Source organism: Mesoplodon densirostris, chromosome 15 (assembly GCF_025265405.1).
Source record: "Mesoplodon densirostris isolate mMesDen1 chromosome 15, mMesDen1 primary haplotype, whole genome shotgun sequence".
NCBI classification, from domain to species: Eukaryota; Metazoa; Chordata; class Mammalia; order Artiodactyla; family Ziphiidae; genus Mesoplodon; species Mesoplodon densirostris.
In genome coordinates this window covers 7506115-7520801 of record NC_082675.1, presented here as the reverse complement: position 1 = coordinate 7520801, position 14687 = coordinate 7506115, and the positions used below count along the sequence as shown (strand labels likewise).

The 14687-nt window shown below is 42.9% G+C and overlaps 1 protein-coding gene across 3 annotated transcripts in view; it reads right to left on the bottom strand.

Annotated features, from left to right (window-relative positions):
* The window catches only part of CLIP1 (CAP-Gly domain containing linker protein 1), a 122098-nt gene that overhangs the window by 23933 nt on the left and 83478 nt on the right, over positions 1-14687 (bottom strand). For 2 of the 3 annotated variants that reach the window (XM_060118420.1, XM_060118421.1), the window contains 3 exons: positions 10799-10915; positions 8370-8476; positions 3178-3298 (listed from right to left, as the gene is read on the bottom strand). In XM_060118420.1, the coding sequence (XP_059974403.1) occupies positions 3178-3298; positions 8370-8476; positions 10799-10915 (345 nt within the window). Of the gene's footprint in view, positions 1-3177; positions 3299-8369; positions 8477-10798; positions 10916-12078; positions 14347-14687 lie in introns of all 3 variants that reach the window. The other variant, XM_060118419.1, reaches the window with a different exon arrangement.

Genomic DNA, 14687 nt, shown 5'->3' with positions numbered 1-14687 from the left:
ATTCTTTTATTTCAACAAATAATCTGACTTCCAAATGACAAACAGGAGATGAAATAGCCCTCTTCATGAAGATGGCTTCTCAAGGAAATCAAAATCCTTAGCCCATATTCCCAGTGAGAGTCTTAAGATGCAGGATAGGATGTCCCTTGCACTCTAGTGGTTAAGACTCTGCGCTTCCAATGCAGGGGGCGTGGGTTCGATCCCTGGTCGGGGAACTAAGATCCCACATGCCACGCAGCGAGGCCAAAAAAAAAAGATGCAGAACAGATTCTGGAATCTCGTGGGCTTTCTAAGCAAAATAAAGATTTGAGGCAGAAAAAAGTAACAGTAGAACTGAAAGTATATTTTTATAGTACTGTGTGACCCCACCTACCCCATTCCTAGCTCAGAGGGTTTTTTTCTTTTAATTTTAACAATAATTATGAAGTACATAGAAATAAGTTTTATTCTCAGTAGGGGACAGGAGCAGGCAAACAGGCTTACGAGTTAGTCAGACACGAGCTCTGATCTCAGCTCCTCCGCTGCCTAGCTCTGTGTCCTTGGTGAACTGCTTCAGTTTTGAGCCTCAGCTTCCTTCCGTCCTACAAGATAACCTTACTGTCTCAGGTATGTGGTGATGATTCTGTGAAACAACGGCAGAGCAATCCGCTCAGCACACGGTCAGCAAATGCGGTGCTGCTGAGCAAAGGGACCGGGATGGGACTCGGGTCCCGGGTCTGTCCCACGTCAATCTAGTCTCTACTGTCTTCACTTTATTATTTTTTAAAATATTTATTTATTTACTTACTTATTTTGGCTGCGCCAAGTCTCAGCTGCGGCGTGCGGGATCTAGTTCTCCAACCAGGGATCAAACTCGGGCCCCCTGCATTGGGAGTGCGGAGTCTCGCCCACTGGACCACAGTCCTCCACTGTCTTTACTTTAGAATGAAACACTGACTATGTCTATAGTACTACAATTAAAATTCTTTTTTTTTAATAGGGTTTCTGCCAAACTCTGTAGTATATTTCTGAACAAAGTTGATCAATAGTTCGGCTCAACTGCAGCAAGTAACAAAGTGGAAATCCGTGATTTTACGTAAGTAAGGAGCACTCTAGACTCTTGGAGATTATGTAGTAAGAGTAATAAGAGCCGATGAATTAATCAGTCTTCTTTAGCCTAAGGCTGCTTCTAAGTTATTTTAAATGGGGGGGACTCTCTCCACTCTTTTGAAACGTGTACACGTCAAGGGAAGCAGTATCTGCAGTCTTCCTTGGTGTTCACCATCACCATTCACAATCTCTAATGTCACAGCCTATCATGGTTTAGTTCACAGCCGCTTGCTTCTCTCTCCAGAGTAAAACACAGGGCCCTACAAAGGGCCAAACAACCCCTGCTTTTAAGGGAAGTCACTGCCCTGGTTGTTTCTTGCAGGTGCTGTTTTCTAACATTCTTCAAAGTCACTGAGCTTCAAATTTTTAGTCCCAAGACATTTTCAGAAAGAAGGTAATTCAAATACCAAGGCAGAAGAGAAAGGGCTGGAGGATGGAGAGGAACCCTGAAAACCTCTGCCCAAGGAATCGTGACGCTTCCCGCTTAGTCTTTCCGGTTCTGAGTGACAGAAACAAGAAATGTAATCAACAGTCCGGTTAAGGTCAAAACGTAAGACAGGAGGCTGACCTCTGTGTGTTCTTCCCATTGGTGGATTCCACGCTCTCCATCAAAGACGTTCAATGAGATGAGATAAAAGGAGACGAACAGACTCAGCACTTGGCCAAGATCCTTCCCTTGCAAGTCCTTACAGACACCCTGATGTCAGAGGTACCCACAGGGTTTCAGACGCTCTGGTTTGTGCCGGAAAAAAAGAACCTCATCTGGTCAAAGGGCTTCTGTTTTCCATGAACCCTGCTTCCTCACATAGTGACCAAAGCAGAGTGCAGCAACCCTATTTACGTCAACCCCCTTTGATCCTTTTCTGGACCCAAATCAGAAAATGACCCACGTCTCCTGATGCTATGGGCTGAATGAGGTTGAGCCCATTACTACCTTCTTTGGGCTTCCGTTTCCTCTTTTACAAGTGGGGGTAATGACAGTGCCATCTCATGGAACCATTGTGAAGACTGAGAGGACAGCTCTCATGTATTTGTGCCCGTCACACAGTAAAATAAGAGCCACTGAATGTGAGCTACTATCACCAAGAGCATCACTGTTGGCCTGGAGTCTGGAGACACGGGCCATTTCTCCAGTGAAGTAAGGCAGCTGTGGAAAGCTCTAACGAAGACTTTCAAGTATGAAATCAACTCTCTGAAGAGCGCTTTCACTACAAATGGCACCACGTCAATGGACACTCAATCTACTCCATCCCCATGAGAATTAATATTTGCAAAGTATGCTTGGGAAAAAAATTTTTTTTCCCCTTGATGTGCAAAGCAAGAAATAATGACCACACAGTAAAATTCTCTTAAAAATATTATTTTTTGGAACTTCTGCTCTGAGGTCAGACGTGACTAACAGTCTAGCGTTTTGATTCAAGAATAAAAAGCAGAATACAGCATTCTTTAAAATCAGTTTTGCTTCAGTGTTTAATAAACTTGGCAGAAGCCTTTGTAATTTAAATACAGAAACAAGTGGGTTGTGGTTAGCTTATCGTTCACTCCAGGTGTAACACACGTTCCATACACCAATGCACACAAGTGCACATGTACACACAGTTCCATTAGCAGATATTTAAACATTTTTTTAATTTAAAGAAAAGCAGAGTCCTATTTGAAAACAGCTGCCAACTCTCACACCAAATCTGTATTCTTGGAACCTTTTTCTTAAAATCAATTTTGATGAAAGAAAAAAAAATCTTCGAGAAAAAAAAAATTGAAACCCAAGCAGTAGGGAAAAGATACTGTCCCTATCCATTTAAATGCATTGCCATACGATCATCTGATAAAGATCTTATTTGCTACTTGCCTGCAAGTTCCCAGTGCTTTTTTTGGTTTTGTTTTTAAAGGACCTGTCAACTCACTCCTACCCAAGTCCTACAGCAGCACGCTTGAAAACCAGGAGACATAGAACACAGGTGACTTGAAATCCCATCTGCACCACCCCACCACATGGAGCACGTTCTCTGAGGAGCCTCCGAGCGCCCTGCCCACAGCAGCAGACATCAGCGTGGCCGAGCTGGGAATGCCCACCCAACGCCCACTGACCTTTTGATGACTTGTGACTTCGTCCCTGCTTCTCCCCAGCTCCTCGGCAAGTTTCACGTTCTCTTCTTGCAGGGCTGAAAGCTGCTGGGACTTCTGAGCTGCTGCCTGCTTTAGGGTTTCTCTGCAAGGACAGTGAGTGCAGGGTTACCATAGAAACAAGACAGGCAAGGAAACTGTGGGAGACGACCAGCTTCACAGCACCAAGGAAAATATATCTGGATCACGTGCCTGATAGGCTGTATGACAACAGAAGGCAGTATTATCTACGTGCAGGAGGGGCCAAATGGCTTTAACCTCTCAGGAGGAGGATTGCTGCTCGCATGTATTCCATTTTTTTTCAAACCTGATAAACACTACATCCACTCTCATCACCCACACTTACCCCACTTCTAAATACTCCCCATACAAAAAAGCAGTGTCACTCTAAAATAAATGACAGATGAAATGGTCAGTATTCCCCTTATTTCCATTAGAAAATTATACTTAAACCTATCATGTTGATAAAGTGATTTACTTTGCTGCCACAGCACTGTTCTAACTGTACAAATCTGTAATCTGTTTTTTTTTTTTTTTCTGGCAGAAATGCATATCTGATGGTTCCATTTGCCAGAATCTGTCAGAATCAAGTGCTGGCGGGAATCTGGGTATATTTTCAGGACAATTAGAGGTGAAATGCCCAAAGGAAATGCAGTTTTCTAATTACATAACAAGTGTTTTGTTTTGATTATATTCTTTCCATACTGCTAACTTGAAATTAAAAGAAGCAAACAAAAATACAGCTTGCTAACCATATTATACCATGAATATCAGCATATAAAATGTGAACAGGGTAAATGTATTTATTAAACATCTTCCCATTATAAAGCTTAATTGCAAATATACATCCCAAATTACCCTTTACATGTGGACATTGAAAATAGTTTATTTGATTGTTGGATTTTAGTTTTATACCATAGAAGGTTTTGATGAAATTATGAATTTTAAGTCTGTGCTGGCTATATTCCATTTAGGGAGCTGTCATACGTGGCTGAATTCTGAATCAAGTCATCTGGGTATGAATCCATCTGCTGATGCATGAACGCATCTATTTTTAACTTCAGTTGTCTAATGGGTGGCAGTGCTTGGCATCTTCAGTTTTCTTGATTTTTAATTCTCCACGTACCTATAACATACCTATGGGGCTGACCTCATGAAGATATAGGGGAAGATGTCTACACAAAAATCCTCTTAGCACATTAAATTTGGCATTTTACAGAGATGTTTATTTAGCAAGTGAAGAAAAACTGAGAAGGAATTTTAGCTTCAGGTAATTAGTCATTCAAAAGCTGGGAGGCAGGGCTTCCCTGGTGGCGCAGTGGTTGAGAGTCCGCCTGCCAATGCAGGGGACACGGGTTTGTGCCCCGGTCCGGGAAGATCCCACATGCCGCGGAGCGACTGGGCCTGTGAGCCATGGGCGCTGAGCCTGCGCGTCCGGAGCCTGTGCTCCGCAACGGGAGAGGCCACAACAGTGAGAGGCCCGCATACCGCAAAAAAAAAAAAAAAAAAAAAAAAAAAAAAAGCTGGGAGGCCTGATTTTAATTATGGATCAAAACACACACACACACACTTACACACACGTGCACTACAGCTAAAATTCATCTTCTGGCCAAAATCTATCAGCTCTTGACAAATCAGAAGATTTTACTTATGATGAAATCATCATAAGCCAAACCTTTTATTCCCAAGTGGTCACCACCTTTATTAGGGGCTATTTGGTTTCAGCATTTGTGTGGCCTGTCAGTGATAAGTTCAAGATCCTGTTCTCTTTTAAAGATTTTCATCCTTTAAAAATTTTTAAATCCTTGGTTTCTATTAAGAGCCCACAGTAAATTAAAACAAGGAGTCAAAGAAATATCAAGATGCCCTAAGATTTATAAAAATGAGATTTGTTCAATGTTTTAAAACCTGCAAAATGATTTCATGTTCATTTAATCCTCAAAGCCCAAGGAAGTTAATGTTATTATTTATATTTTAAAGATGACAAAATTGAAGCTCAGGTAGGTGAAAAGATTTGCCCCAAATCAGTAAGTTGTAGAACCAAGAGAACTGGAGTTAAAACTGGCAGACAGACCTCAGTTGTGATTTGAATATAGAAACACCTCTTTCAATTTTTCTTTAGACCAGAGGGGATATGTATGTTTCATAGAAGGAGGGGGCTCTAACAGCCCAACTTCTGGACACACTCTAAGGAATAATTCTAAAAATACCTACAAATATGATTCTCCCAATTTTTAAAGATGCTTTTCTTTCTACATTATAAGACAGATATCTTGCAACAGAAAGGAGACTGTCACAGTTTTAAAACTGAGAGGCAAACATTGCTAATATTGACTTGCAGACATTCTACTTAGGAATCTATCATATACTTATTAATTACCATGCTAAATATATTCTAGATTTATTACTGTGCCAGGTGAGTAATTAAAGGCAAAAATTAGATGGCTTATATCACACCAGAGAGAAACCATTTTATTCTCCCTCTCCAACTAAAGATAGGAGCTGGCTCACCAAAATCAAGTTTTCCTAAAACCAGTTGAGTAAGTGACATAGAGGAAAAGGAACATTTAGCTGCAAATGCTGGGATTCCAGGGCCAAGGGCAAGTTTCTGTAGGAGGTGGTTCCCGTTAGAACTCCTGGGTCTGCATAGGTGTCCTGGCAGGTGAAGAGAAACACCTGAAAAGCTCTAGAGGCCGTGAAGATCCCAGGTATGTGCTAAACCTCAAAAAACAAACAGCTGCTCCTTCCCTAGCTCGGAGCACTGGGGAACAAGACTAAGGAACAGTAAAATGACTGCTTTTTTCTTTTTAAGAAGCACTGTTCTCATGACACAGTACATTTATATCAGCTGGTCCCTGAAATGCGGCCAAGTCTCAGGCAGGGAACAATGAGTCACTGGGGGTGGGGGGCGCTTTCAACCCACTCCTCACACCTCCCTCCAGCAGCTTCCCACGTACGTCACTGCTGTGTCTCCCACTGCCCCTCCGTCCTGCTAAGAGTCCTGGCCTTGACCGGCCAAGTTACTGGCACAAGGCGCAATTCTCGCAGCCCTGCTGGGCCAGGACAATCAGAAGCAGCGCAGGCCCTGTCTGCCCTGTGGTCTGGTTCCCCCTGGCCCGAACTCCTCCCTCAGGGATCAGAGACCCGGGAACTGGCCCCGGGGAGGAAGGCGCAGGCGAGGTGGATGGCAGTGCAGCCCACAGGCTTTTGCTCCAGCTCCCTTGCGGCCGCGGGCATGAGGCTGAGCTTTCCTTATTCAATGGGGTCGTTCAAAGGGCATGCAGAAAGAGTTTCCCTCTTGGCAGGGGTGAGACCACCGCACACTGAGCGGAGGTGGACGACATGACAGAGAGACTGAGTGAGGAGGGTGACACTTAACGCTAGACCAGTGCGACGACCCTTACAGGAGACTCCCAGATAGCTCTGCAGGAGACAGGAATTCCACCCTCGGCTGGGTCCCCTCTCGCCCCGCCCCTCCACTACCCAGCACAGTCCAGAGAGCTCAGAGGGGGGTGATGGCAGAGGGGGCGTGGTGAGGGTATCTTCTCCCTACGCTCAGATCCTCCCTCACCAGCTGCCTTTGTGACGCAGATGATGGGCTCCAGACACTCAGGTGAGCAGAGCTACTGTGTCACGGTGGGGGGGGGGACACCCTGAACTGTAGCTGAACCCACCCTCTCTGAACTGATTTGAATTCATTTTTCCTATCACAGTGACCGTTTCTATTTGTGCTCTTTGCCTTTGGCAGACCAGGAGATTCAAGCCTCTCCTGGTGGCCAATCACCACAACTGTGCATGTATACATCAGTGTAAAAGGAACTGTTGGGAACTGTTTAAACACCACCTAGAGAAACATCACTAAAACCAAGACTGCCCAAAGGATCCATCATCAACGTCGTGAGCTGTCCATCCCCTCAGATGAGCAGCTCAGATGAGATCATTTCTAGGAGGATTTTAAGAACTTGCAGAAGAACTAGACATAGTATATACTGATTTAATCCAAGCTTGATCAACACATAGTATTGAGGATGGTGACTTGGGAACAGCAGTTTGGAACTGGTGCTTTTGCTTGTGTTTGAATCTCATCTATTCATTTGGTCAAAACTGGAAATAAATAACACAAACCCTCGGAGGGCAGGGTCCACATACAATTCACCTTTGTATCCTTCCTAGCTTAACTGTACCTAGAACAAAGGACATACTCAAATGTTCACCAGATTAGTTGGCTTTAAATTTTAGGTTCACATGGCTGATACAGCGTAGTTCTCAGAACAGATAAGCAAAATGAAATCTACTCTGTAACTGTCACTTACAATGCCAGATAAATAACCACCTGCAATGATTATAAGAACCAAACTCGAAAGGTGGTATTGACAAAGGAAACATGGGCAGCCTGTCTGCCTGAAATCTAGGCAGCAGACTGATGGGTAAACCTTGACTAGAAAGAGTCTCCCAAAATTCTGCTCTTTTAATTTCCACGCCAGAAGATTAGATTACTCTTAAAATCAAGACTACTGATAATCTCAAAAGTGCATGCTTTTTTTTTTCCCTATAGAAAGAGTTTTGAGGGATTAATAGAGGGTCTGATGTTTCCTAATGTTCAGATTAGCTACCATGTAAGCATACTACTTTAAAAAGCTCTGGGGGGTTCCCTGGTGGCACAGTGGTTGGGAGTCTGCCTGCCGATGCAGGGGACACGGGTTCGTGCCCTGGTCCGGGAGGATCCCGCGTGCCGCCAAGCGGCTGGGCCCGTGAGCCATGGCCGCTGAGCCTGCGCGTCCGGAGCCTGTGCTCCGCAGTGGGAGAGGCCACAGCGGTGAGAGGCCCGCGTACCGCAAAAAAAAAAAAAAAGAAAAAAGCTCTGATTCCCCTTGGATTTTCATAAGGCTTTACCAAGTCACATTTGAATTCCAGCTGTCCTAACTTATCAGCCAGCACACATTTCATTTTGATCCTGTAACTTAGCTATAGTTCTGACTTCACAGTGTAACGTTACAGGGGTGACTTCTCAGGTTTGCAACAGCGTTTGGGGGGCAGAAGGGAGACTATTACTTTTGACTACGTACTTGTCAAGTATTCTAAAAATAATTAGCATTGTTTTCCCTTTTGCAATTTTAAATAAGTGCCATAATTTCTCTCAAAGAAGGTAAACTTACATTTCTTTCTTGAATTCTTCCATTTTTTGGTTCTCTACAGTCAGAAGTTCTTTTGATTTGTTCAGCTCTTCCATATTTTTCAAGTTGTTTTCTTTAAGTGTATCCAACTTAAACACCAAGAGAAAAAAACTTGATGAAATTATTTCATTTTCCAATCACATGACTGGACAGACAAATCATTCATGAAAAGGTGAAATTAGTCATTTGCAAAACAAACAAACAAACAAAAAGATCACCTGGGTGAAGAGATTATAAATGATCAAGTCTATTACAAACTGCAACCTCCCCCTTACTTTAGTCAGACATGTCCTGTACACCTGGCCAAAATGTCAAACTAAATTGCTACATAAATTAAAGCAAAAGTTTTCTTTCACCTTGTATACAATTCTCAAAATTTATCATTGAACTTGCTATTCATGTATAATCCATCTTAAAAAAACAAACAAAAAGAAATTGCAAAGGCATGCCATCAGCAAGGATTAATTCTCTGTAATGAAAATAAACCCCTTTCTTCCCCAAAGACTAGTCATTTAGGATAAGATATTTTTCAATGTCAGTACCAAACTTCTATGGTCGTCATTATAAAAATTATTGGGATATTTGTAGATGGGAAAAGATTTAGTTATTCTTCTCAACTTCAATCTGAAAAGGAAAAGGCCAGGTAGTGAGACTGAAAAGCACTCACTCACATTCAGCCCTATCCCCTGCCCATGGGGGACACAGATAGCCTAGGTCCTGGCCCCTGGTGGGAAAGCCAGACACATTACTAGAATGAGCAGGGGTGTCCAACCACAGGCTCTGGCAGGTGGCTGGAGTTCGAGGTGTGCATCCCCCAAGGATGGGGAGCTCGTCACGGGCAATCCATTACACAGGGTGTGCTTCTGGCGCCTTGCTGGCTTTCTAGGGCTTGTATAGTTATCTCCTACAGCCAAAGGTACTTCTGTCTGTCACCTGCTACCAGTCAGGAGCCCTAGAAAGTGTCTTGCTGATTTTAACACCACCATCTCCCTTTTAATGCCCCCTAACATTCCAGATTCATGGAATGTTCAGTGGGTCCAAAAACTGATTCCTCCAGTCTGTATTCTGGCTGTAACAAGACATCAAGGGGTATGGTTTAGAAGCACACAATTCTCCCTGAATCTATCTTCAAAGGTTAGAGACATTCCCTAAAATCTCCTCATTTACTTTAGCTTCTAATTTTGGTTATCATCTATTATTATTTTTTTTCATCTATTATTTTTGATGCTTTTATATTTTCAGCTTAAGTCTTCTTCTGTTAGGACTGTCAATCCCTAAACGTACTCTTTTTTTTTTATACAGCAGCTTCTTATTAGTCATCAATTTTATAAACATACTCTTTTCTATGTCAAGTTTTATTTACCCTATAATTATCTCAAAATGTTCATGTCTTTATGGATTTCAATCATTGACCTTCCATCATGAGAAGGCCTGATCTTTATAGTAGCTATTCAATGCGGCTATCCGGATTTTCCCTGGCTTTAATTTCTTAACCTCTTACCTGACTATCGCTTTAAAAAGTATTTCAAGTTCTACAGAACTTCACATAACTATTTCGGCGAAGCAATCTGCTTGAGATTTATGTAACAGCTTTCCAAAGAAAGAAAGGGTTGGTATGAGCTGGGGGTGGGGGGACTGGGAATCAAAGAAAGGTGCAAGAATAAGAAATGCTACTTCTGGACAGAATCAAAATTATCTTGAGGCCGCACATCTATCCAAGACCCAGAAGTGACTGATTCAAAATGAGACAAAAGGGAACCAGTACTGAATTAGGCCAAGAAAAAGGCCTATGTCAAACTCAGGGCTGCGGGATGGAATTCAGTGGCTCAAAGTTGGGAGACAGTTGAGAAAAAAAGCATATGTGATTTAAGATAAAAAATACAAAAGCTAGGGGCTTCCCTGGTGGCGCAGTGGTTGAGAGTCCGCCTGCCGATGCAGGGGACACGGGTTCATGCCCCAGTCTGGGAAGATCCCACATGCCGCGGAGGGGCTGGGCCCATGAGCCATGGCCGCTGAGCCTGCGCGTCTGGAGCCTGTGCTCCGCAACGAGAGAGGCCACAACAGTGAGAGGCCCGCGTACCGCAAAAAAAAAAAAAAAAAAAAAAAAATACAAAAGCTAGAGAATGTTATCGGTACCTCCTCTCATTAGTTCTACCACTGAACAATTATCACAGAAAGCCACGCTGTTAGGGTTTCCCCCACCTTTTTTAAAGGTTGATCCTACTAAATAAGTAATGAAGTGATACACTTTACTTAATATTATCATCCGGGTGTACGTGCGACTCCACTAACATAGATCAAACCTGTGTAAGGCCACACTTCAAAAAATAAACAATCCTGAGTTAGTGATCAAACACTCCATGAAGTCGATAAGCTGTCCTCTGTACAAAAAGCCATTTAAATCTGATTACTTCGTTCTGCAGTTTTTCATTTGTCTGCTTGGAATCCTCCAAGGAGGCCAGAGTTTCCGTCTTCTCTTTGGTCATCTGTTCCATTATCTGCATGGCATCTTCTGCTGTTTGAGCAGCCTAAATACGAGAAAGCACTGTGAGAAATGAGGGCACCCCTCACCAACCCGGGGAGGTGACTAACACTCAGGCCATAGGGCTCAGGGTCTGTGTGGTGAAGGGAATCACACAGAGACGGTGAGCCAGTCACTGATCCCGTGCCGAAGCAGACAGACCAAGACATCAGAGGTCTTTACTCTGAAGCAGAACAAAGTTATAGACCCTTTCTGTGCCATTTTTTCAACAGGCCAACTATAATATGCAATTTGTGTATTTTCAGACCCCTCTAAACCTACATTTTCTAAGTTCCAAGTTCCACTAACAACAGTGCTCACTATTCTGACTTATGTTTGAGAAAAATGCTTAGCAATAATAAACAGTAACATCCTTATGTGGCCGAATTTTCTCTTCAGCATATTTATTGTTAAAAATTTAAAATACTATTCTTGCTATCTCAAATTTGGAGCTTTTGGGATCACTTGGAATTTAGGTTGGGAACTTCTCATATAAAAATAAAAATTATTTGGGCAGTTACAGTGTAAGGCTCAAGCGTTTAATGCAAAGCACTGAATGACAAAGTCGATGAGAAGCTGTAGGTAATGAACATAAGCATGGCTGTGAATAAAAAAGATAACATGCATATGGAAACAAATCCTTAGCTGATAAGATATTGAAAAAAATCACCTAAGTGAATTAAAATCTTTTTAGGCACCTGCTTACAATTTCATGTGGTCTAATAAAGTTTATAGGAATTCTGCCTTTATACCTTCCCTGTTACCAACTGTGGAGGTTTCCCTGGAATCTTCCAATTCGGAATGAATAGACACAATGAAACAATTAAAAGTCACATAGAAGACACTTTGTTTTAACATGTGCCCATTTTACTATTGTTCTTAAGCCTTTAAGAACCATGGTTGCCTTTTTCACAAAAAATTCTCCCTACATTAAAAAAATCTATCCTTTTTATTCACAGTTTGCAATTTTTTCTAATGGAGAGGGACAACTGCGATTAGACATTTAGTAAAGAGTTGCCCTTTCAGGTGGTGACAAAGAGCTTCAGATATCTAAGCCAGTGATTCAATGGGGTGGGTTTCCTTCTGCCGAAATGAAGAAATCCCTCAGCCACTGCAGGGTTAGTGCACAGGGTTAGGCCAGGTGCTAAACACTTGAACCTCCCACTTTACCGTAAAGGACTGCAGAGTCTCGAGCTCTCTAATTTTAAGAGTGAGCTTGCTCTTGTCTTTCCTTAAAATACGGTTCTCATTTTGAGATTCTAGGAGGTTGATTGAGATATGGCTGTTGGTTTTGGCCAACTGGCTGATCTCTTTCTGAAGGATGAAGTAGCTTTCGGCCAGCTTCTCCTTCTCCTTCAGGAGCTCGTCCTTTTCCAGTATCATCTCTCTTTTCTCAGCCAGGAGGTTCTTGTTGTCCTGCATCACCCTGGCCCGCTCAGCCAGGGTCACCTCGTGGTTCAGCCGCAGGTCATCCAGCATCTTGGTGAGGCAGCCGTGCAGCTCCTGCAGCTCCAGCTTGGATTTGGACAAGGCAGCAAAATCGCTCTTCAGATCCTCTATGTTGGTGGCCAGTTGAGCCGTCTCTGCGCTCAAGAGTTCCTTCTCCTCAACAATCTCCACCACTTTCTGCTCTGAGTTGCTCTTGTCTTGGATGAGCACAGAGTTCTCGGACTGGAGCTCCTTGGCGCGCACGCTCAGAGCCTCCACCTCCTGCTCCAGGAGCACCACTCTCTCGTGGAGTCTGTTGTTTTCACACAAGGATGACTCTCTGTCCTGGGTCCTGGCTTCTTTCTCCAGGATGAGGGACTGCTGCATTATGTGGATCTTCTCATTTAACTTCTGACACTCTTCTTGCAGGTTCAACCCATCCTTCAGCAAGATGTTCTTTTCGGAACAGCAAGCCTTGAGTTCAGCGTTCAAACTCTCCTTTGCTTGCAGTACGTTCGTGTGTTCTTTTTCTAGAGTCTTTTTGGCATTTTGAGCCTCTTTCAGCATCAAAGCGAGATCACGCTTGGTGGCTGCGAGTTCTTGGTTTTCCTTTTTTCTCTCTTGAAGCTCTTTCTTCAGAGCATCAAGATTACCGAGCAGTTTCATCTTCTCGTGCACAATGATTCTTCTGTTTGCAGACTCCTGATCGTATTTCTTTTTAAGGTCTTCTATGGCTTTGACGGAATTCTCTCTTTCTGCAAGTAAATCTGTATTTTTCATTTCCAGTACAGTTTTTTCTTTCAAGAGACTCTCCTGCTGCTTTTTGAGCTTAGTGATTTTCTGACAAAGCATCTCCTTCTCAGAAGTTAGGTAAGTGATCTTCTCGTTCAGGTTCATCTCGATGTGGGCAGCCTCTTCCGAGCATTTGTTGAGTTTTTCAGTGATGAGCCTATTTTCACTTAGAAGTTCTTCTTTTTTGGCCAAGAGCCTTCTCTCAGAGGAGGCCAAGGTTTCTTTTTCATGCAGAAGCTGGATGCACTCGGAGTCTGTGATCTCCCGACTGGTCTTAATTTCTTCCAGCAGCTTGGTGAGGCTTGTGTTTGTGGCCTGAAGTTGCAGAGTCTCCAGCTCGGCCTCCCTCAGAGCTTTGCTGGCCTCCTGCAGCTGTGCGCGGAGCCCACTGGCTTCCGTGCTGAGCAGATGTTTGACCTGAAGGGCAGCCTCCAGGCTGGCATTCAGCTTTTCCTGATCTTGAAGCAGCATGTCCTTCTCAAACTGCAGATCTTTGCTGTTTTGGAGGAGACAGTCTCTTTCGACCTTTAAGGCTATGCACATGTTATCAAGACCTGACTGTTTCTCCAAAGCTGACTTTTTCTCAGTTGTGAGATTTTCCATCTCCTGCACCAAGCTTTTCTGATTTTTGACTAGCTCCTCATAGGCGTTCTGAAGCTTCTGAATAATTTCATCTTTATCTTCAGCCAGTGCAAGGTTTTCAGTTACAAGCTTCTTGATATGATCCTCCAGGTGATCTTTTTCTTCCAGATTCTTCTTAGACTCAGCCATCAAAATATCTTGGCTGAACTGGAGTTCCTCTGTGAGTGCCTGCAAGCTTGCTTTGGAAGCCTGCAAAGACTCATTTTCCATATTTACCTTCAAGAGTTCTTCCTGTGCGTTATTGATTTCTTTCAGTAATTTCTCTCTCTCAACAGCCAAAGCTGCTCTATTGGGCTGTTCCTGCTGATAAAGCTTTTCAGCATCTTGCTTTTCTTCTAAGACTTTCTCCTTTTCTAAATTAAGAGTTTCGTTTACTGACCATAGCTTCTGTTGGTCTTCCTGAAGTAAAGTTATTTTGGCCTCCACCTCTACAAGCTTTGACAAAAGTGAACCTTTTTCTAACTTTAAAGCATTTCCCTCCTGTGCAAGAAGCTGCTTCTCTGATTTCAGACCCCTCAGCTCTTCTGACATTAGTTCAATTTCGTTTTTGGCTGATGTTAATAAGTAAGTTAGCGACTACAGAAACAAAAGATGGAAAGAATGGAAACAAAATGAAATCAAGCAGCCAAATGCAAGCCCGAATAACTTAACGTAACCTAAACCATAAAGTTAAAAAAATTTTTACAATAACTGTCATAGAAACTGTCTGGATAACAGGGGAAAGAAACTCGATGAACAGAGCCCCAAAAAGGATAATGCAAAGCAAGTTTAGCTTTGCAAAGTGCTGATGTATCTACTGGTTTATCTTTGAAACAACTTTTGAAGTATTCCTGATAGACACCTAGAAGATACAAACAGTAGTTTGACTTTGACGTCAGGGCATGAAATTCTTTCCTGCCATTCCAATTATCCAATTG